Raw genomic sequence first — 23,690 nt, forward strand, 5'->3', positions numbered from 1 at the left:
CCCTTTTAAAATAAGGACTTATTTTGTCTTTCTACTTTTAATATTTTTTCTTTATCCCTATGTTTTGCAAATCTATGGTATGTCTTGGTGTTGGCTTGCTTTTGTTGATTTTGCTGGAAGTTATCTGTGCTTCCTGGATCTGAATATCTGTTTCCTTCCCCAGATTAGGGATGTTTTCAGTTATTATTTCTTCAAATAAATTTTCTTCCCCCCTTTCTCTTCTTCTGGGACTCATAGATAGCACAGAGAATTGTTGAGAAGGTGAATGAAAGTCTATCTCAGTTTCTAAAGATAGTAAATTTGAACTGAATTAGTTTTTAGATATATGCACACTCATATTTTTAATTTTTGTAATTATTTATAGGTTTGGTATAAGTCTGCAATCTTGATATTTGGTTTTCTTTTTTCTTTCCCAAATACATTTTTTGACTCAGATAGAAATACAATATCTGCTTATAGATTATATTTATAATCATGAAGTTATTTGAATTAATAATTTAAATAAATTGCCAGAAAATCTTACTAGTCAAATGGTTTTAAGTTTTTGGACAATATTCAAGGAAAGATGATGTGCCTTTTTCAGAGACTAGAACACGAGAAGAACATAAGTTAATTCTTCAGATCACTTAATAATGCTTTAAAATATTAATGTACCTTTGATAGAGATCAAATAAAGTATCAGAAAAGGAAATGACAGGTTCTTAAATCACTTAACTAAAATATTTAAAAAGTAAAAGTAGCAAATAATTGTAGAACTTTATGACCAAGTAGATTTTCTCTCTGTTGAAGGATGTGTGAATACTAGAAAACTTTATTAAATTAACCTACCACACTAACATACTTCAAATATCAGTGAATGTATCCAAAAGAACATCTCAGATAATTATTCCACATTCACACATACATATTCACCAAATACACATATAATACTCCTCTTTGGAATAGAATAGTCTCAATGTGCTTAAATGGATCCAGGGAACAAGGACAGCACCAACCAAAGCCATCTGTAACTAAATCATCCTTAATGTTTTACACATTACAGCATTCCATTTTAGGATCAGACTAACACAGGAGTGTCTATTATTTCCATTTTATTCAGTAATTTAAAATATAAAAAATTAAGAAAATAAAAATTAAAAAAGTAGGGTTTAAATGGTAAGACAGAGAGACCAGCTATTACATAGACCATATTTTTGCTTCGAGTACCTTGGATATATGGTGATGTCATTACCTATCTAATATCCAGAATGTAGAAGGCAAATTATACAGATTTATTCTCAACAATAGAAAGAGGAGAGCTACTAAAGAAGTAGTACTTAAATCAATTTGTTTTCCATTTAGTTTGCATCTAGACAATTGCCGTTAACAATGCCTATTGTGAAATAAATTATTTGAGAGGCATCTTTATGTTAGTACATCTCTGAAAATTGAAACTTGATTTTATCCTCAGAATGCATCTTTAAATTTTAAATGATTATGAAACATTTTTTAAAAAACATTTTTAAAAACCTGAAATATCATAAGTAAGCTGGTGCAACTATAATAATATCAGATAAAGAAGTATTTCTAGAGATAAAAGTTACCTTAATAATAACGTGATTGATTTATCCTGAAGATACCACCATACTAAATGTGTTTGTACCTAACAACAGAGCTCCTAAGACAAAAAACTAAGGCAGAAAAATGAGAAAGAAACATCACAAAATTTGGGGGAGATTTCAACACACCTATTTCAAGAGCTGTAGGGTTACAAAAGACTGAACACTATACAAGCTTTAAAATGACTTATGCAGAAAACTGCAACCAGTGACAAAATTCATGTTTTTGCAAATGTGGGAAAATTTCTGGCATTAACTGTATGTTATGCCATGAAGAACGTGTTATGTTTTATGATTATGTCACAGATTGTATTCTTTGGGATGCAGTCTTTGAGAAAATTCCTGTGAAGGCAGTTTATTAGGGTATGCTCTTTTGATGAGCCTCTGTGGACAGGACGGGAGGAAGCAGGAATGGGGAGACAGAGACTCAACTGAGTCTCAGCAAAGTGCGAAGCTGGCATGGTCTATCAAGATCTGGAGTTGGGCTTCTCATTAACTTGGAAATTGTGACTTGGTGTGACTTTTTAGCTGAGGCAATTTCCCAAAGAGAACAGGGAGAAGTCTGTGGGTAGCACTTCTGATAGCTTAGGGATGCTTCCTTTATTCTGAAAAGAGGACCTGTGTTGTATTCTTTCCCTCTTCTTTTCAGCTTCATTATTTTCCATAATTTTATCTTCTGTATCATTCATTCCTCTGCTTCTTCCATCCTTGTGGTCATTACATCCAGTTGGTTTTGCATCTCAGTTATTGCATTTTTCATTTTGGCCTGACTAGTTTTTAGGTCTTTTATCTCTGTGGTAAGGGACTCCCTGGTGTCTTCTCTGCTTTTCTCAAGCTCAGTGAGTATCTTTATGATTGTTGCTTTAAATTCTGGATCAGGCATATTGTTTATATCTGTTTTGATTAGATCCCTGGGTATGACCTTTTGTTGTTTCCTTTTGGGATGAAATCCTTCATCTTGGCATTTTGTCTAGGTCTTTGTCTTCTTCTGTGTGTTAGGATTTCTGTTATGTTTCTTGCTCCTAAGAGTAATGGCTTTATGAAGAAGAAGTTATATATTGTTCAGGGCCTGGCACTTCAGGAAGTGTCTCTGGTGTATGCTGTATCCACTCTGCTGCTGTGTTTTGGCTGCTCTTTCCCTCACGTTAGTCCTTGGTAGACCTTCTCCTTGCCTACAGTGGGGAGTGTTTGGACCTTGGCCAGAATGTGGCAAGTTTTAACTAGGTGTGCTCTGGTCTGCTTATTGAAAGAGACCTGATACTATTTTCAAGAGCTGAAGCTTTGCATAACTCTGTGGTCAGTAGACATAGTGCATGCAGGGGTTTGGTACTGGTATTCTGGGGGAAAGGCTCACTGCTCTTGGTCTCAAGCACAGTTGCCTGAGAAAAGCAGCATCTGTAGGGGGTTGGGGTGTAAGTGGTTTAGGCTGCCAGTGTTGGCATTGTACTGCTTACTTAAGTTTATGCAGAGGAGTGGGAGAGAATAATGGCTCTAGCCAGCTCCATCATCCCCGGAGAGGTTGAGTTTGTACCTGCTGCTGTCTGGAAAGCCCTCCCAGAAGGGTGAACAATCTCCCTTTGTGTGTCCCAGGCATCCCTCAGATTGCTGTCTTGACCCTGTTTGTGTCTGGGCCACCTGCCCCACCAGCAGCGTGGGGCACTTTGGGCTCTATCCCAGTCAGGCAGCTGAGTTTTAAAACTCCAAACTTTAGGGACCTGGCCTGGTGTGCACCTGTGCTGGTCCTTTGGTGGGGGAGTCTCGCTGCTTTTGTACTGATGCAGGTTTGTCCCGGAAGGGCAGTCCCATCAAAGTGCAGGGGTGTGGAGTTTGGAGTAAAGCACAGCAAAGAGCAGGTGTCCAGGTTAGCTGCCGTCAGCAGGTGTCCCCACACCTATGCTGAGGGGCAGGGGAGGCCAATGGCACTCACCAGCTCTTTTGTCCCCAGAGAGGCAATGCCACCTGTCCCCGATGTGGTCCAAGAGGGTGAAATTGTCTCTCTCAGTGCATCCTAGGGAGATCCTCAGATTGTCTCAGCCCGGGCTATCTTCCCTCTTTCTCCACAGGAGCAAACTCTAAAACTCCAGTCTTTGAGCCTTGCTGGTTGTAAAAACTCAGGAAAATACCCGTCTCATTTTTCCAGTCATTGGCTTTGGGAGAATTGTTTTCCTTGTATGATCCCCTATGTGCTCCTCTCTCTGTCTTTCTCTCTCTCTCCTCTCTCTGTAACCAGGTCTCCCTCCCCTCTGTAGCACCTGCAATCCATTTTCCCGGAAACCAGGTCTCTGCATCTCCTACCTTCCACAATGTGGTCTCTTCTCTCCCTCTAGTTGTGCGTTTTGGTCTGTCAGTTTTCAGATGGATATCTTGGGTAGTCAGAATGATTTGATACTTATCTGTGTTCAAATGATAAGGCAAGCTTTGGGTCTTCCTACTACTCTGCCATCTTAGCTCCCCACAACCTGTGGGGATATATAACTGTGTTATATTCTTTAATTTTTAATTTATTTGGGCTAGAAATTGCAAAGTAGAAAGAAGATAATTAAGGGGTGCCTGGATGGCTCAGTTGGTTAGGCATCCGACTTCAGCTCAGGTCATGATCTCACAATTTGTGGGTTCAAGCCCTGTGTCAGGCTCTGTGCCTGACTTCATATTCTGTGTCTCCTTCTAGCTCTCTGCCCCTCCCCCTCTTGTGCTCTTTCTGTCTCAAAAATAAGTAAACATTTAAAAAAAAGATGAATTCAAGTGTCTTCAAAGATTACCCAACATTCCTAAATGTACCCATTTCAAATTAAAATTTCATATGACAATAAATGCTAATGACCAATGCTCTTAGTTTTAAAATATATTTACCCTCCTTAATTTTAGTGAAATTTAATTATTATTCGTTCTGTCATACATGATGAGATTGAAGAAAGATAGCAACATACATGTATATATAATTTTGAGACGTGTGTGATACCATCTATGTTTGTACGAAAGAGTACTTACATTTAAAAAAATTATGGCTTCTGACTTAAGAATTTTAAATTTCTATTAATTACTTTCTCTCTGAATACTTTGCTGTAGGTCATGTATGCCATCAAAATTGACAGGAAAACATATACTCTCCATCTTGAAATACAGTAAGTGGCCATTCTTCTTTTCATATACTTTTCAGTTTCTTCAAGTTTTACAATCACTACCCTAAATTGAGCCTAAACAAGATCATGACTATTATATTTAACATGTTACATCTTTGTGATTCAAGTCAGATTAGAATTTCAAGTCTTCATCTTGAGATTTTAAATTTAATTTTGGAGCCAAATTCTGATTTAATGATGTAAATATTAATGTGTAATTAGGTAAATTAAAATTACTCTATGTAACTCCTTGAAATATAACCACAATAGCAATAATTAAAGGAATAACTCTATTTGTCCCTGTTTAATTTTGTTCGCCTTCATGTCATTTTATATATTTATGTGATTTTAAGCATTTAACTAAATATTATGCCATAATTTTTTTCTTATCTTGGTATAATATATAATTTAATCTCTTAAATTTTCTGTTTCCCACTTTTGCTCTTTGAGGAAACCAGTATTAATAATCTTATGTGTATCTTTCCACAATTTTCTATTCTTTTTAAAAAATGTTTATTACTAGGGTGCCTGGGTGGTTCAGTCAGTTAAGTGTCTGACTCCGGCTCAGGTCACGATCTCACGGTCTGTGAGTTCGAGCCCCGCGTCGGGCTCTGTGCTGACAGCTCAGAGCCTGGAGCCTGCTTCAGATTCTGTGTCTCCCTCTCTCTCTGCCCCTCCCCCACTCACACTATGTCTCTCTCAAAAATTAATAAACATTTAAAAAATTTTAAAAATGTTTATTATTTTTGAGCAGGGTGTAGTGGCAAAGAGAGGGACCTGAAGCAGACTCTGTGCTGATAGTAGAGAGCCTGTTGCAGGCCTTAAACTCTTGAACTGTGAGATCATGATCCACGGCATCTAAGTCAGATGCTTATCCAACTGAGCCACCCAGGTGCCCTTCTACCATTTTCTATCTAAATTTCATCTTTCCCTTAAATAAAAATATAGAAACCTATTTTTTTTAAGTTTGTTTTTACACAGTTGGAAATAGTTTTGCTGCTAGCAGGTCTTATTTAATAATGTTCATTTTCTGGCTCTATGTATATATTTTAACTCATTCTTTAATAGATAGCATTCTGTAGTATGTAATATTGACACATAAGTTATTTCAAGGAATTATCACTTAAGAGTACTGCAGTAAACATCCTTGTATGTAAATTCTTATGTAATAGAGGTTTTCTTTTGTAGGGTTGGTATTAAGAAATGGGTTTCTGTAACAAGAAGTATGAGTAATAGTAATAATAGTGACAACAACAACAACAAAAGTAACAGACATTTAAGGAGCACATGCCATTTGCCAGGTGTATTTCTAAGCAATTTGCATGTAGTAACTAATTTAATTTTCACAACAACCTTCTTTATTACTCACATTTTATATTAAGATTTTGAGAGAGATTTTCAGTTTCTGGAAAGAAAGTAGCAGTTTAGATTTTCAAAAGCATGCAATATGTGCTAAAATATTATATCACATCTTCGTGTCAATTTGTATTTCCCTAAACATCTTCTCTAAACAGTTATCAGCTATTTGTAGTTTCTTATTTCCAGTTGAGTATTTATTTTTCAGAGAAGTTTTAGGTTCACAGCAAAATTGAGTAGATGGTACAGAGAGTATCTGTATACCCTGTGCCTCCCACCCCCCCACACATGTATAGCCTCCCCATTATCAACATGCCCCACCAGAGTGATACATTCATTATATTTGATGACTCCACATTGACACATCATTATCACCCAAAGTCCATAGTTTATATTTGTCTTAATTTTTCTATATTGACTTTTTTCTTTTGATTAAAAATTAAAAAAGGAAAATTCTTAGAATAATATATATCACTATGAATGACACACATGCAAGCATTTTATTTATGTATTTTTCTAAAAAGCATATGTGGCAAATAATAGTGAAATCTATTATTCCCATGCCTAGATATATTCAGTTCTTTCACTCCCCAGTGCTAATCATAGTTATGATACTGATATATATTCTTCTGCCATAATTTTATCATTCATCTGTATGCCTAGAGATTAAGAATCACCATGTTTTGACTATTACTTTAAATAGACACAAATGACACAGTACTCTTCTATATAATTTATTTATCTTAATATGGTAGACCAATAAAGTGACCCCAATTCTTTACCTTTCCCTGTATCTTCACTCTTTGCCATATAACTTTGAGTTTCTGTCATCAAGAGGTAGAATACATACATCTACCTCAGCCTCCCCACTCCCAGCCCTTGGATATGAGTTTACTTATGCAAGGCCAATTTCATGGGTATGTGGTCCCCCAGGACACTATGGTTAGACATGCCCTGTACATGGTTTCATTCTCTGCTGTTGCTGCCCTGAGATTCTTAATACTTTTGAACAAGAGACCTCATATTTTCATTTCACCACGGGCCCTGCAAATCATGTAGCCCATTCTGTGGCTATGTGACTGACTTTGGCCAAAAAGATGTTTAGCTGACTTGATTCAAACGGAGGTTTGAAAAAGCTCCCCTGCGTTCCTGCTCTCCATCTTGTTTGTCTGCCATCCCCATGAAAATATGCTGGGGCCAACTTTCTGGGCGATGGAGACAGGTGGGGCACAGCCAAGGTGCCCTAATCATCTCTAGATCAGCCAACATTCAGCTGAATCCCAGACCATTGAGCAAGCCTGGCCGCCATTAGCAGAACTGCTAAGGCTACTCGTACTTGACCCAGAAGTGTGAGCAATAGATACTTATTATGTTATTATGTGTAGTTCTGGTTTTGAGGCTGTGCTTTTTGTGCAACATTTTGCATAACATTTTTATTTGAGAGTCATTTATACAGATTTGTGCAGAATGAGTTAATTGATTGTAAATACATATGTAATATATATAAATCAAATAAATATATCTCATTTATTATTTATTCAGCCATTCGTTCTCTTTATTGACTAGGCCTCTAATTCTGTTCTCAGCAAAGTATCTTTGACACATTTATTGAATTATTTATTTTTAACTGTCATTATTTTAGTTTGAGTGTCTTTTTTTTTCTCTGAAATGGTCTCCTTTGAAAGTTTATTAACTTTTTAACTTGTTAAATTTTCTTGAAATAATGATTATTTTCTGTAATCAATTTCTTCAACTTCCTTAGGAACTTGCTTTTAAGTTTTGCCTTCTTCCCTTTTGTTGTTAATTTTCCTTACATTGGATATTGTTTTCCCTTGAATGATCATTTGTATTTCTGTTACTTCACTAAGGCAGACTTTTTTATTGTTTTGTGTAGAAGCAAAAGTATACATTTTTACTAAGGATGAATAAACTTGTAAATTAAACTGTTATCCTTTTAATTGTGCTTGTCAGAAACCTGTTGAAATTCCTTTTCCTGGGAAATGATTCTGGATTTCCATTTCCACCACCTCCATTTACATGCTTAGTTACTAAAATGTGGCTCTGCTTTTTTGCCACATGTTCTAGGTACTTGCATCTAAACCAACCCAGGCGACTTGGCGTGTCCTTGAATATATGTACAATATGAGCTGATGAATACCAGTCTTTTTTTCTGGGAAGCTCTGTGGTTTTGTTATTTGAATTGAGGAAAAGGGAAAGCTGTCAGGAATGAGAGATGATAAAGCAGGTCTGGAAAGAGAAGTGGTGAAAGCAAACACTCTGTGAATGTTCTAGTCCTTCCTTGATTCTGGTCTTGAACTGCCCCTTGATATTTGGATCCTTGAGAAACCCTGGCAATAAATAATGGTGTCAGATTGTTCCATAAGAATCACTATCTTCTATGTAAGAAGATTAAACTTCAGTACCATTTATATGAGGTTTATCTATAGAGATCATTTAGCTTACAGAATTTGAGCAAAACACTGGTCTTCCACTTCTAAGCAAAGTCTTTAAGAACTATTGTGTGCCTCTACACTTCCTTTTCTCTTTCTGCTACAAGAAAGGCATGTTCCAGGGGTAAGAGGTATATCTTTACCCAGGTTCTAGAATGAAAGTAGTGTGGAATTGACTCTGTAATAAACTTGTAAAGAACAATCATTGTTTTAAGGCATTGAGAATTCTGGGATTGTTTTTACCAAAGCATAATTTCATGGAAACTGACAGGAAAAGCATATATTTTTTTATTACCAATCCATGGCTGTTTGTTAGCAAATACTAACATATTTATGACATGAGTTTTATTGATCATTGAACGTAAAAGAAAACTTTGCCATGGGAATCTGGAAGTCCTAGTTTCTACTCTACATAAATCTATGTCATTATGGTGTCCCTACGGATATTATTATACTGCTTATTATTTTTTCTTATATACACAATATACTGTCAGCAAACTAGATAATCAACAGATGAGTCCATTTAATTTTTGGATATTTGAGCTTGTAAAATTGAAAGTAAATTGCTTAATATCAGGATTCTATTTTTGTTAATGTTACTATTACAATGAAATGTTATTACTTTGGTTGAATTAGGTCATTTTTAGACCCTCATTTCCTGGTGTATGCATACAACAAATCAGGAGTATTGTATCCAGATTCTTCATTTACAAAGGTAAGTTTTGCTTTCTGCTGTGTATATTTGCAGTTTTTTATATAGCTAAGGTGCCATTGGTGGGAAGAAAAAGGATGCTTTCTACCTCACAGAATTATTGGGCAAACAGATCAGAAACCCAAATATAATGTAACAATTACTATGAAGGCAGATTGAATAGAACAACTACTTTTCAGATATGGAATTTAGGAATCCCTTACCCAAAAAGGTTGTTTAAACTATCAGAGGTCTGAGAAAGAAAGTGGGTTACGGAGCAAAGAATAAGAAACCCCAAAACACAGATCATTTTAATTGAGATTTCATAGGACGTGAGCAGTGGAGGAAGTGGTGGGAATTACTTTGTGGAAACACCTTATAGAAAGGGATAGTGAGGATGCAAAAGCATATTGGTTACAGAATCTGAATAGGTTCACATGTGAGACATGAGTTTGTGTTGTTCCCAAAATGCAGATAGGAGTCAAGAAATTTTAAGTATGTGAGAAAGTTAGCTTTAGTCTGTGAGATATGTGTGTGTGTGTGTGTGCGTGCGTGCGTGCGTGTGTGTGTGCGTGCGTGTGTCTGAACAGATGATTGGGAAGAAGTAAATGCAAGTGAAGGATAAGATTCTTCTGCTACATTGCAACTGAGAGAAGATGAAAATAAAAATCATTAGTACATTGTCTTTTTCACCACTTGCAATTAGAAAGCAGAACAAAATACATGAGAATCCTATTTTGAGACATTTGACAATAGGCTGATCAGGAAGTTTTTCTGAGAGAAAAGAAAGCCCAGAAAGTGAGTCATATTCAACTTGGCCCTCTGACTGAGGATAAAGTCTTAACCAGAGCATAGGGAGTTGGAACCAAGCAGAACTCAAAGAATTTGGAGTTCAGTGCTGCTGAAGCAGCTGGAAAGGGCATGACACAGGACCAGAGAAGAGGGGCCATCAGATGTATGATTTTTTATGGGGAGGGGAGTTATGCTTATGTCCCTTACTAAAGATTAGGCTGCCTATGTGCTGGATAAAACTCTACTGAAGGGCAGAGAGTAAAATGGAGATAATACTAACAGTCAAACAGTATTGGGAGATGTTGGATTTTCAGCCCAGAGAGAGTAAGGTGACTTTGCTGACACCCTAGACATTCAGCTGAGACCAGAAAAGCTAATTCTTAGGAGGAAGGACCAAACTCTAGGGTAAGAGATACTCTTATCACCCCAGTTCCCTACCCAAGGCCTAAAACTTAGCAACAAGAAGATTAAGGAAGGTTGCCATTAAATTAATCGCCTTCCAATACAAAATGCAAAACTCTGCAAAGGGTTAAAACATAGTAGATGAGGGGCGCCTGAGTGGCTCAGTCGGTTAAGCGTCTGACTTCGGCTCAGGTCATGATCTCACGGTCCGTGAGTTCGAGCCCCGCGTCGGGCTCTGGGCTGATGGCCAGAGCCTGGAGCCTGCTTCCGATTCTGTGTCTCCCTCTCTCTCTGCTCCTCCCCCGTTCATGCTCTGTCTCTCTCTGCCTCAAAAATAAATAAACGTTAAAAAAAAAAAATTTTTTTTTTAAATAAAAATAAAAAATAAAACATAGTAGATGAAGGAAATAATGCATATAAGGGTAGAAATCAATGAGATAGAAAAATGAAAATGAATAGAAAAAAAATTTAAGCCCAGAATTTAGTTCTTTAAAAGGACTAACAGCATTAATAACCCCTAGTAAGGCTAAACTAACACAAAACAAAATTCCATCACTATTAGGAATAAAAGGATATATGATTAGTCATACAGAAAATAAGATGATATTTTGGGGTATTAGGAAAACTTTATGCTAATACATTTTATAGTTTAGATGAAATGGACTGTTTCCTTGAAAAGGACAACTTACCAAAATTGAGGGAAGAAATCATAGAAAATCTCAATCACTTGAAACCTATTTAAAAATTTGAATTTCTAAATAACCACATTCCCACACCAGGTTTAGATGTTTTCACACTTCACCTATTGAGAGATAATTCTGATTGTTTCCAATTTAGCTATTAAAAATAATGTTTCTGTGAACATTCTGGGTAGTTCGTTGTGTGGATATAATTTTTTATTTCTCTGGAATACATGTCTGGGAATATGATTGCCAGATCATATGGTAAGTGTAAGTTTATTTTTAAGAAAAAAATTACTAAGCTGTTTTTCAGAACATCTCTACCATTTTACATTTACACTGTCAATGTATGAGAGATAAAGATTGCATTTTTGTCACCTTTGGTATTATCACATTTAAAAAAAATTAGCCATTGTGATAGATGTATAGTGATTATCTGATGTAATTTTGATTTGTATTTTCCTAGTGACCAGTGATGTTGAACATATTTTCATGTACTTATTTGTTGCCTTCTGTGAAATGTCTATTAATGTCTTTTACCCATTTTTGAATTGGATTGCTTGGTTTTTACTCTTGATTTTTGAGCAATTTATATATTCTCAATACAGATCTGTTGTCAGATGTGTAGTTTGCCAACATTTATTCCCAGTCTGTAATGTGTCTTTACAGCCTGTTCATAAGGTATCTCTTTGGTCAGAAGTTTTTAATGTTGATGAGGGTTAATTTATCAACTTTCCCTTTTTAATGGTGGTTTAGCTATCAAGCCTAGGAGCTCCATATATCCCTGGTTCTTGAATATTCTGCTTTTGTTTCCTAAAAGTTTTATAGTTTTATTTACATTTATGTTCACTTTAAAAAAATTTTTTTTAACATTTATTTATTTTTGAGACAGAGAGAGAGCATTAACGGGGGAGGGTCAGAGAGAGAGGGAGACACAGAATCCGAAGCAGGCTCCAGGCTCTGAGCTGTCAGCACCGAGCCCGATGCTGGGCTTGAACTCACAGACCACGAGATCATGACCTGAGCTGAAGTCGGACGCTTAACCGACTGAGCCACCCAGGCGCCCCTATGTTCACTTTTATATAGCTTTATGTTAGGTATTGGATTTGAATCAAGTTTCATTCTTTTGACAGAGGTTGTGCATTGAATTGCTCTTGCATCTTTGTGAGAAGGTCAGTGGGGCATATTTTTGTGTATATATTTCCGGGTTCTTTATTCTATTCAATTCTTTTATGTGTATATATATTTCTGCCACTATCATGCTGTCTTTAGTTTACCTGCATCTTAAACATTTGTGTAAACTATAGTGATTCTTCCCACTTATTCTCATTTTTTAAAGATTTTTAGACTTCCAGATATTTTGTTTTTTCAGATAGACATTTTTTTGATCTTTTATTTATTTTTGAGAGAGAGAGAGAGACAGAGTGTGAACAGGGGAAGGGCAGAGAGAGAGGGAGACACAGAATCCGAAGCAGGCTCCAGGCTCTGAACTGTCAGCACCAATGCGGGGCTCGAGCTCATGAACCATGAGATCAAGACCTGAGCCAAAGTTGGATGCTTAACTGACTGAGCCACCCAGGCACCCCAATTTTTCATATAAACTTTAGACAAAACCTGCTATATGTATACAAACGGTGTTGCTAGGATTATGATAGACATTATGTCAAACCTACAGATCAGTTTGGGGGTAGTTGACATCTTTACTATGTTGAGTCTTCCAGTCCATGAATGCAACGAGTCTCTCCACTTATTTGATCTTTTGTTAAGTGTCTTTTATTAGCATTTTGTAATTTTAGCATTCAGATTCTGTATGTAGTTTTTTAGGCTTATACCAAAGTATTTCGTTTTCTTTGATGCAATTGTAAATGCTATTGTATTTCAATTTCAGTTTTTATATATTTGTTGTTATCTAGAATTGTATTCTTTTGATTTTCAAACCTACAACCTTGCTGAAGTTACATATTAATTCTATGATGGCTTTTTGTTTTGTTTTCATTTGTTTGGTAGATCTTTGTGATTCTCTAAATAGACCTGTCATTTACAAACATGAACATTTTTCTGTTTCATTTTCAATCTATGTGCTTTTATTCTCTGCTTAGCCTTACTGTGCTTGTTACAACTTCCAGTTGTGTTGAATCACAATAGTGAGGGCAGACACCCTCATTTGGTCCCAATCTTAAGGATAAAATATTTACTCTTTTACCATTAAGGATAATGTTAATTGTAGGGTTGTTTTTAAAACATATTCTTTACAAAGTTGAGGACATTCTCCATTTCTGGTTTGCTAAGATCTCTGTTTTACATCAAAGTATGTGCATTTGATTCAATTAAATGCCTTTTCTGCCTCAGTTGATAAGATCACATAAATCTTTTTCAGCCTGTTGATATGATGGACTGCACTGATTGACTTTCAGATATTGAAAACAGTATCGCATAGTTAGAAAAGCTACAACTTGGTCCTGCTATATAATTCTTTTTATTGGTGACTGGGTTTATTTGCTAATAATTTATTGGTTTTGTTGTTGTTAAAGTTCATGAGAAATATTGGTCTGTGACTCTGTGGCTTTCTTGTTTTGTACTGACTGTCTAATTTTTGTATTAGAGTGATACTGGCCTCGTAAAATAAATTGAGAAGTATTACCTTCTTTTCTGTGTTTTGGAAGAAGTTTTTAAAGTACATGTTCATTCTTAAGATATTTGGTAAAATTCTTTAGTGAAATCCCTGGACATTTATTTATGTGTATGGCGGGAGATTTTTAATTACCATCTCACTTTATTTAATACTTATGGAAATACCTTATCTGTTTCATATGTATTGTTTTGGTGGTTTGTGTTTTTTAAGGAATTGGTCCATTCCATCTCAGGTATGGAATTTATGGGTGTAATTATGTCACAGTCCTTATTATCCTTTTAATGACCACAGGAATGTTTTGGTTGTAACATGATTAATTGCTGTCTTCTCTCTTCTTAACTTTAACAGTCCTGCTAGAGATTTTCCAATTTATTGAATTTATCAGAGAACCAGTTTTTTTCTTGCTTTTTCCATACTATTGTCTTATTTTCAATGTCATAGCATTTACCTCTTATGTTTATTACTTTCTCCCTTATACCTTACTTTGGGTTTATTTTGTGCTTCTTTTCTATTTGTTGGGGAAAACACTTGTATTTCTACGAACTGTGACCTCCTTTGTTTCTATTGCAAGCATTTTAGTGCTAAAATTTCCTGCTCAGCACTGCTTTACTGCATTCTGAAACAATGTGTTGTATTTTTATTTTAATAAGGGTATATGTATTTTTTTTTAATTTCCTTTGAGGCTTGTTTGACTCATGTATTTTTTAAAAGTGCATTGTTCAGCTTCCAAGTGTTTGGAGATTTTTCCTGTTGTCCTTGTCAACTGATTTCTAGTTTGATTTCATTATGGTTAGAAAATGTACTCTGTATAATTTCAGATCTTTTAAATTGTGAAGGTTTGTTTTATGGTCCAGTATATTATGTGTGTAGGTAAGTGTTCTTAGATACTTATGAAAAAATGTGTATTCCGCTATTGTTGGTGCAGTCTTCCATGAATGTCATATAGATCATTTTGATTGACACTGTTTCAGTTCTGTATTTTTACTGATTTTCTGTCTAGTACTATCAATAACTGAATGGAATGCATTGAATTATTTATTATTTTGTTTTTCTATCTTCTCTTTTAGCTGTATCAGTGTTTGCTTCACATATTTTGAAGCTCTATTGTTCGGTGCCTATACATTTAGGATTGCCATGTCTTCTTGATGGATTAATGCTTTCATGAATATGCAGTGAGTCTCCTTGTCCCTAGTAGATTTCTTTGCTAGTAAGTCCACTTTATCTGATATTAATAAAGCCATTCTTTGTCATAGACTTTGGGTCTAGAGTTCTTTCTTGTCCAGCAAGAGAGCGGGACATAGGATTGAAAGCAAGAGATGGCTAATGTCTGGGAAAAGACAAGAGCCCAGATTAAGGGTCCTTGCTCCGTTTTTATTAGGATCAGAAGGCTCACAAACATGATGATGGATGTGCACAAAGGGAAAATGAAACTATGAACATTAACTCATGGACATGAGGGAAAGGGGGTTTTGAAGATATGCAGAGTTAGGGGTTTGGGTCAATGCAAAACAAAATCCTGGCCCCTGGGCTGTGGAGTGGAAGGATGTTTACAGCAGACATGAGGTACCACCTGTGTTTACCTAAACTGGTCTAGGGGACAAGAAAGACAGAGCAAGTAACCTCAGGGTCAACAAGGCACCTTTCTTTTGTTAATTAGCTCCTCTCTGGGCAACTTCACCCACAGGGGTCTATAGCCCGATTTACCTGTTTACCAAATTTGGTCCTTCCTTTCTGTGAAAGTATTAAGTTTTCTGCTATAGTACTAAGTTGGTGGGCGCTTCTGCCCTGACTACCTAATCTTGTTTATTTCATATACCTATGTTCTATATTGGGGCCTTTGCCCCGTTCTCTCTATACTGGGGCCTCTGCCCCCCTGCTTTTATTTATTTAATCTTGTTTACCCAAACTTGGGTGTGAGTGTCCTATGGCTTCGTAATTCTTTATGCCTTGTTAACCCATCAGTGCAGGCTCAGGGAATTCCTAAGCTTATTCTCTACAATTCTTCTTTGTTTTATAAATATTTTCATTACATAAATCTTCCATCTTTTAATTTCGGTCTACCTATGTTATTGTTTGAAGTAAATTTCCTATAGAAAATATTTAGTTGGGCCATGGTGGGGTTTTTTTTCTCGCATCTATCCTAGCATCTGGTATTTTATTTGATGTTTCTATACTCATACATTTAAAGTAATTATTTATATGTTAGAGATTTTGTTTGCCATAATGTACATATATTTTTGTTTTCTTTTCTATGTTTCTCATTTCTTTGTTCCTCTCGTATTGCCTTCTTCTGCATTACTTGAACATTTTTAGGATTACATTGTGATATATTTGTAGGGTTTTAAAGTATTTTCCTTATTACAATTTCCTTTTTTTCTTTTTTTCTTTTTTATTAAAAAATTTTTTAAATGTTTATTTATATTTGACAGAGAGACAGAGACAGAGACAGAGACAGAGCATGAGTGGGGGAGGGGCAGAGAGAGAGGGAGACACAGAATCTGAAACAGGCTCCAGGCTCTGAGCTGTCAGCACAGAGCCCGACACGGGGCTTGAACTCAGGGACAGGGAGATCATGACCTGAGCCAAAGGCAGACACTCAGCCGACTGAGCCACCCAGGTGCCCCAACAACTTTCTTAATATTTGCTCTAGATATTACAATATACATATATAACTTATAATAGTCTACTATTGTGGAATTTTTACTACTTCAAGTGAATTATCAAAAATTATTTCTATGTAGGTTCCTTTAACCTCTACATTTTTAAGTTATAATTGCCTAAATATCCCTATCTGTATCTTAAGTCACATGATATTGTATGATTTTGCTTCAACTACTAAATATGATTTAAGAAACTCATGAGGGAAACGATAGTCCACTATACTTACTGCTATTTTTATCTATTCTGGTTTTCCAGATTCTTGAATTCCATGTCTTTTTGTGATATTAGCTTTCACTTTTGGAATTCTTTTCTGATATTCTTTAAGGGTATGTGTGCTAGTAATAAAGTCTCCTGGTTTTCTTTTGTCTGAGAAAGACTCTCTTTTTCCTTCATTCTTAAAGGATAAATTTTCCAGATACATAGAGTTCATGTTTGACTGTACTTTTCTTTTTCTTTCTTTCTTTCTTTCTTTCTTTCTTTCTTTCTTTCTTTTCTTTTTTTTTTTTTTTTGATGTACTTTTTTTTTAGCACTTGAAAATTGCTGTAGTGTTTCTTTATAGCCTCATTACTTCAGATGTGAAATCTGCTGTCATTCAAATTGGTGTTCCCCTATAGGTTATGTGACATTGCTCTCTGGTTACTTTGAAGATATTTCTATTGGTTTTGTTAATTGTTAATTGTGATCTTTTGTTCCTGTGAGTTATTTTGGGTCCATTCCCTTTGCAGTTTGCTCATCTCACGGAACCCAAATGTTTATGCCATTTGTTAATTTTGTGAAAGTTTCAGCCGTATTTCTTTTTCTTAATTTTTATTTATATTGGGCACCTGGGTGGCTCAGTCGGTTAAGCGTCCAATTTTGGCTCAGGTCATGATGTCATAGTTTGTGAGTTCAAGCTCCGCGTCGAGTTCTGTGCTGACAGCTCAGAGCCTGGAGCCTGCTTCAGATTCTGTGTGTGTGTGTCTCTCTCTCTGCCCTCCCCAGCTTGCACACTGTCTCTCTCTCTCTCTCGCAAAAATAAATAAACATTAACAAAATTTATATATATTTTTGTGTGGCAAAAATACTTAACATGAGTTCTATGGTCTTAACAAATCTTATGTATACATTACATTATTATTGAGCATAAGTATGATGTTTTATAGAAGCCACTAGAATTTATTCATCTTGCTTGACTGAAACTTTTTTTTTAAGTTTATTTACATATTTTTAGAGTGAGAGTGAGAGTGTGCAAGTTGGGGAGGGAGGGAGAGAGAGAGAGAGAGAGAGAGAGAGAGAGAGAGAGAGAGAGAAAATCCCAAGCAGGCTCTGTGCTGTCAGTGTAGAGCCCTGATGAACTGTGAGATCATGACCTGAGCTTAGATCAAGAGTTGGACACTTAACCTACTGAGCCACCCAGGGACCCCTTGACTGAAACTTTCACTACTTAGTAAGTGTCCATTTCAACATTTCCCCAGTCCCTGGAAAGCACCATTTCAGTCTTTGGAGATATGAATTTGGATGTTTTAAATATTTCACATAAAAGGACTCATAATATTTGTCTTCCTGTAACTGGCTTATTTCACTTAGCATAATGTCCTTGAGGTCCATACATGTTGCATATATTGCAGAATTTAATTTAAGGCTGAATATTATTCCATTAAATGTATATATCACATTTTTTAACTCTACCTATCTATTGGTGGACCTTTAGGTAGTTTCCACATCTTGTCTCTTTTGGATAGTGCTGCAACGAACACAGGAATATCAATAGCTCCTCATGATCCTATTTTCAGTTCTTTTGAATAACTACACAGAAATGACATCACTGGATCGTATGCTAATTCTACTTTTAATTTTAAAATTTTTTAATGTTTATTTTTGAAGGGGGGTGGGCAGAGAGAAAGGAAGACACAGAATCTGAAGCAGGCTCCAGGCTCTGAGCTGTCAGCACAGAGCCTGATGCAGGGCTCGAACTCAAGAAATGTGAGATCGTGACCTGAGCTTAAGTCAGATACTTAACTGGCTGAGCCACCCAGGCTCCCCTCTACCTTTAATTTTTAGAGGAACTTTCACTCAGTTTTCTATAGCAACTTGCACCATATAATATTCTCACTAATGGTGTACAACAGTTCCAGTTTCTCTACATTTGCCAAGTCTTGTCTATTTTTATATGATCATCGCCATCCTAACAGGTGTGAGATGTTATCTCATTGTGGTGTTGGCTTGCATTTCCCTAATAACCAGGGTTGGGTATATTTTCATATACCTGTTGGCCATTTGTATATCTTCTTTGGGAAATGTCTGTTCAACAATTTTAACAATGTTAAGTCTTTCAATCCATGGACATGGAATGTCTTTCCATTTGTTTGTGTCTTGTTTAATTTCTTTCATTAATACTTTGTAATTTTCAGAGTACAAGTATTTAGCCTTAAATTTATCCCTAGGTATTTTATTGGTGTGTGTGTGTGTGTGTGTGTGTGTGTGTGTGTGTGTGATTTCAAATGGGGTTATTTTCTTAATTTTCCTTTTAGATAAGGAAGGTTTTATTTTCATTTTATTTTTTTGTATGTTGATCTTGTGTCCTGCAACTTTACTGAATTTCTTTTGTGTGTGTATGTAAAATCTTTAGGTTTTCTACATATGAGATCACGTCATCAAACAAATACAATTTTTCTTCTTCCTTTCTGACTTGAATGCCTTTTATTTCATTTTTTAATCTAATTGCTCTGGCTAGAACTTGCTGTCCTACATTGAATAGAACTGGTGAGATTGGGCATCCTTGCTTTGTTCTTGATCTAAGAGGAAAAGTTTTCAGTTTTTCACTGTTGAATATAATGTTATTTTCATAAATAACATTTCATAAATAGCCTTTTATTATTTTGAGGTAATTTCCTTCTATTCCTAGTTTGTTGAGAGTTGTTATGAAAGTATGTTGAATTTTGCAAATTCTTTCTCTGACTATTATTCAGATGATCATGTGATTTTTATCCTCTACACTGTTAATATGGTTTATCAAATTAATTGATTTTTGTGCATTAAACCATGCTAGCACTGCAGGGATAATCTAACTTGGTCTTGATGTAAAATAATTTTACATTTTTTGGATTACATTGGATCTGGTTTACTGGTATTTTGTTGAGAATTTGTGTCTGTATTCATGAGGGCTTTTGACTTGTAGTTTTCTTGTGGACTGTGTGTATGGCTTTTAAATCAGTGTAATGATGGCCTCGTAAAATAGTTTGGAAATGTTCCCTCCTGTTTAACGTTTTTTGGGACAGTGTGGGAAAGATTGTTGTAATTCTTACTTAGGTGTTTGGGAGAGTTCATCAGTGATGTCATTTGGTTTTAGGCTTCTCTTTGTTATGAAGTTTTGATTACTGATTAGAGTCCATACTAGTTGTAGGTTTGTTCAGATTTTCTGTTTCTTTGTGATTCGGTTTTGGTAGGTCATATGTTTCTAAGAATGTGCCCATTTTCTATGATATCCAGTTGTTGGTGTATAATTATTAATAGTATTCTCTTTTGATCTTTGCTTTCATATCTGATTTTACTTATTTGTGTCTTCTCTTTTTTCTTAATCTACCTGGGGGTTTGTCAATTTTGTTTATCAAGTTGCTCAAAGAAACAACTCTTAGTTTCATGATTTTTTCTATTGTTTTCTTAATTTTTTACTTTTTATTTTCTTTATTTTTTCTCTGACCTTTGTTATTTCTCTCTTTCTGATACTTTGGCCTTAGTTTATTCTTCTATTTTTAGTTCTTTGATGTGTGAAGTTAGTTTATGGATTTGAGATCTTCTTTTTCTTCAAGTATGTGTTTACCGACACATAGATCAATGGATCACATAGATTACAGACACCTAGATCAATGGAACAAAATGGAGAACACAGAAATAAACCCACAATTATATGGTCAATTAATCAATGACCACAGAGGCAAGAATACACAATGGGGAAAAGACAATCTGCTCTTTAAATATCTGGTAGAATTCTCCTGGGAAGCCATCTGACCCTGGACATTTCTATGTTGGGAGGTTTTTACTTACTGATTAAATTTCTTTACTGGTTATAGGTCTGTTCAAATTTTCTATTTCTTCCTGTTTCAGCTTTGGTAGTTTGTATATTTCTAGGGACTTACCCATTTCTTCCAAAGAGCCCAGTTTGTTGGCATATAAATTTTCATAATATTCTCTTATGATTGTATTTCTGTGGTGTTGGTTGTGATCTCTTCTCTTTCATTCATGATTTTAATTATCTGAGTCCTCTTTTTTTTTTTTTTTTCATACGTCTGGCTGGGGGTTTACCAATTTCATAAATTCTTTACAAGAAACAGCTCTTAGTTTTGTTGATCTATTCTACTAGGTTTTTATGTTTCTATATCATTTATTTCATCTCTAATTTTTATTATTTCCATTTTTCTCCTGCCTTTATGCTTTATTTGCTCTTCCTTTTCTTGTAGAAGGTTAGGTTAACAATTTGGACTTTTCTTTTTTCCTGTTATAGGCCTGTACTGCAATCTACTTTGCTCTTAGGACAACTTTGTTGTATATCAAAGGGTTTGGACTGTCATGTTTCCATTTTCATTTGCTTCCATGTATTTTTTTAAATTTTTTTAATGTTTATTTATTTTTGAGACAGAGAGAGACAGAGCATGAATGGGGGAGGGGCAGAGAGAGAGAGGGAGACACAGAATCAGAAGCAGGCTCCAGGCTCTGAGCCATCAGCCCAGAGCCCGACGCGGGGCTCGAACTCACGGACCGCGAGATCGTGACCCAAGCTGAAGTCGGACGCTTAACCGACTGAGCCACCCAGGCGCCCCTGCTTCCATGTATTTCTTAATTTCTTCTTTAATTTCCTGGTTAACCCATTCATTCTTTAGTATGATGTTCTTTGACCTCAATGTATTCCTGGTCTTTCTGAATTTTTTCTTGTGGTTGACTTCAAGTTTAATAGCATTGTGGTTGGAAAATATGCATGGTATGATTTCAGTCTTTTTGTAGATGTTGAGTGCTGATTTGTGACCCAGTACATGATCTATTCTGGAGAATGTTCCATGAGTACTTGAAAAAAATGTATATTCTGCTGCTTTAGAATGAAATGTTCTGGGGGCACCTGGGTGGCTCAGTTGGTTAAGTGTCCGACTTCAGCTCAGGTCGTGATCTCACAGTTAGTGGGTTTGAGCCCAGTGTTGGACTCTGCTGACAGCTCAGAGCCTGGAGCCTGCTTCTGATTCTGTGTCTCCTCTCTCTCTGCCCCTCCCCAGCTCTCTCTCTCTCAAATAAATAAACATTAAAAAAATTTAGAATGGAATGTTCTGAATATATATGTGGAGTCCATCTGGTCAAATTTATTATTCAAAGCATTGTTTCCTCGTTGATTTTCTGCTTAGATGATCTGTCCATTTCTGTAGGTTGAGTGTTAAAGTCCCCTACTATTATTTTATTATTATCAATGAGTCTCTTTTTGTTTGTCATTATTTGATTTCTATATTTGGGTACTTTCTAGTTTAGGGCATAAATATATACAATTGTTAGATCTTCCTGATGGATAGATTTCTTAACTATGATATAGTGCCCTTCTTCATCTCTTGTTACAGATTCAACTTAAAATCTAGTTTGTCTGATATAAGTATGGCTACTCTAGATTTCTTTTAGTGTCCGTTAGCATGACGGACATCATGGTCACATCCCTTCAATTTCAATCTGCAGGTGTCTTTAGGTCTAAAATGAGCCTCTTGTAGACAACATATAGATGGTTATTTTTTATCCATTCACCTTCCCTATAGCTTTTATTGGAGCATTTAGTCCATTTACATTTAGAGTGATTATTGATAGATATAAATTTAGTGCCATCGTGTTACCTGTAAAGTTGGTGTTTCTGGTGATGTCCTCCGTTCCTCTAGTCTTTGTTGCTTTTGATCTTTCTTTCCCACACAAAGAGTCCCCTTCAATATTTGTTGCAGATCTAGTTTAATGGTGACAAACTCCTTTAGTTTTTATTTATCTGGGAAACTATTCTCTCTCCTTCTATTCCGAATGACCGCCTTGTGGAATAAAGTATTCTTGGCTGAAGATTTTCCCATTCAGCATGTTGAATACATCTTGTCACTCCTTTCTGGCCTGCCATGTTTCTGTGGATAGATCTGCTATGAACCTGATATGTTTTCCCTTGTAGGTTAAGGACTTTTTTTTTAACCTTGCTGCTTTCAGGATTCTTTCCTTGTCTGTGTATTTTGTTAATTTGACTATGATATATCTTGGTGTGGGCTAGCTTTTATTAAATTTGATGGGAGTTCTCTGTGCCTCTTGAATTTTGATGTCTATTTTCTTCCCAAGATTAGGTAGATTTTGAGCTATTATTTGCTTCTGCCCTCTTTCCCTCTCTTTTTGTGGGACTCCTATGATACGAATATTATTATACTTTAAGGAGACACTGAGTTCCCTAAGTCTACATTAGTGATCCAATAATTTTCTTTCCCTCTTGTTTACAGCTTTATGATTTTCCATCATTTTATCTTCTATATCACTGAATTGTTGTTCTGCTCTCTGCTTCATCCATCCTCATTGTCATTGTATCTAGTCAGTTTTGCACGCAGCTGTAGTATTTTTTATTTTGGCCTGACTAGGTTTAGTTCTTTTATCTCTGCAGTAGGGGATTCTCTACAGTCTTCTATGCTTTTCTCAAGCCCAGCTAATATCCTTATTACTATTTTTTTGTTTTTTGTTTTTTTGTCTTTGTTTGTTTTTAATTCTGGTTCAGGCATTTTACTTATATCAGTCTTGATTAAATCCCTGGCCATTACATCTTCCTGTTCTTTTTTGGGGGTCACTTCCTCCATCTTGTCATTTTTTCTAGGTCATTGTTTTTTTTGGTAGTTGTTAGGAAAGCCTGTTACATTCCTGCTTCTGAGAGTAGTGGCTATATTAAGAAGAGGTCCAATACTTTCTTGGGTCTGGTGCTTCAGGAGGTGTTTCAGAGTGTGCACTCTGCTGTTGTGTTTTGGCTGCTCCTTCCCTTAGGTCAATCCTCTGCAGAGTTTCTCCTTGCCTGCAGTAGGGGTGTTTGGATCTCGTCCACTGTGTGGCAAGTTTTAAGTAGGTGTGTTTGGTCTGCTTGTTAAAAGAAGCTAGATTCTATTCCCCCTAGAGCTGAAGCTTTGCAGCATTCTATGTTTAGTAGACTTGGTGTGTGCAAGGTGTTTGTGCGGGTCTTCTGGGAGAGATATGCAGACTTGCCCTAGTAGACATGTGCCTGCAGGGTGCAGTGGGGTGGGGCTTGGTGTAAGGAGGCTATGGCTTCCACTGTGGGATGCTGTGTTGCTCGTTGACCTG

At 36.0% G+C, this 23,690-nt stretch overlaps 1 protein-coding gene across 3 annotated transcripts in view; it reads left to right on the forward strand.

Moving 5' to 3' along the window:
- LOC122217595 (A disintegrin and metallopeptidase domain 3-like) overlaps positions 1–23,690 on the forward strand; it is a 112,275-nt gene that overhangs the window by 5,753 nt on the left and 82,832 nt on the right. For all 3 annotated transcript variants that reach the window (XM_042934767.1, XM_042934769.1, XM_042934766.1), the window contains exons 3-4: positions 4,665–4,720; positions 9,160–9,238. In XM_042934767.1, coding sequence (XP_042790701.1) covers positions 4,665–4,720; positions 9,160–9,238 — 135 coding nt within the window. The remainder of the gene's footprint in view (positions 1–4,664; positions 4,721–9,159; positions 9,239–23,690) is intronic.

The sequence above is a fragment of the Panthera leo genome, chromosome B1 (genome assembly GCF_018350215.1).
Source record: "Panthera leo isolate Ple1 chromosome B1, P.leo_Ple1_pat1.1, whole genome shotgun sequence".
Lineage (NCBI taxonomy): Eukaryota > Metazoa > Chordata > Mammalia > Carnivora > Felidae > Panthera > Panthera leo.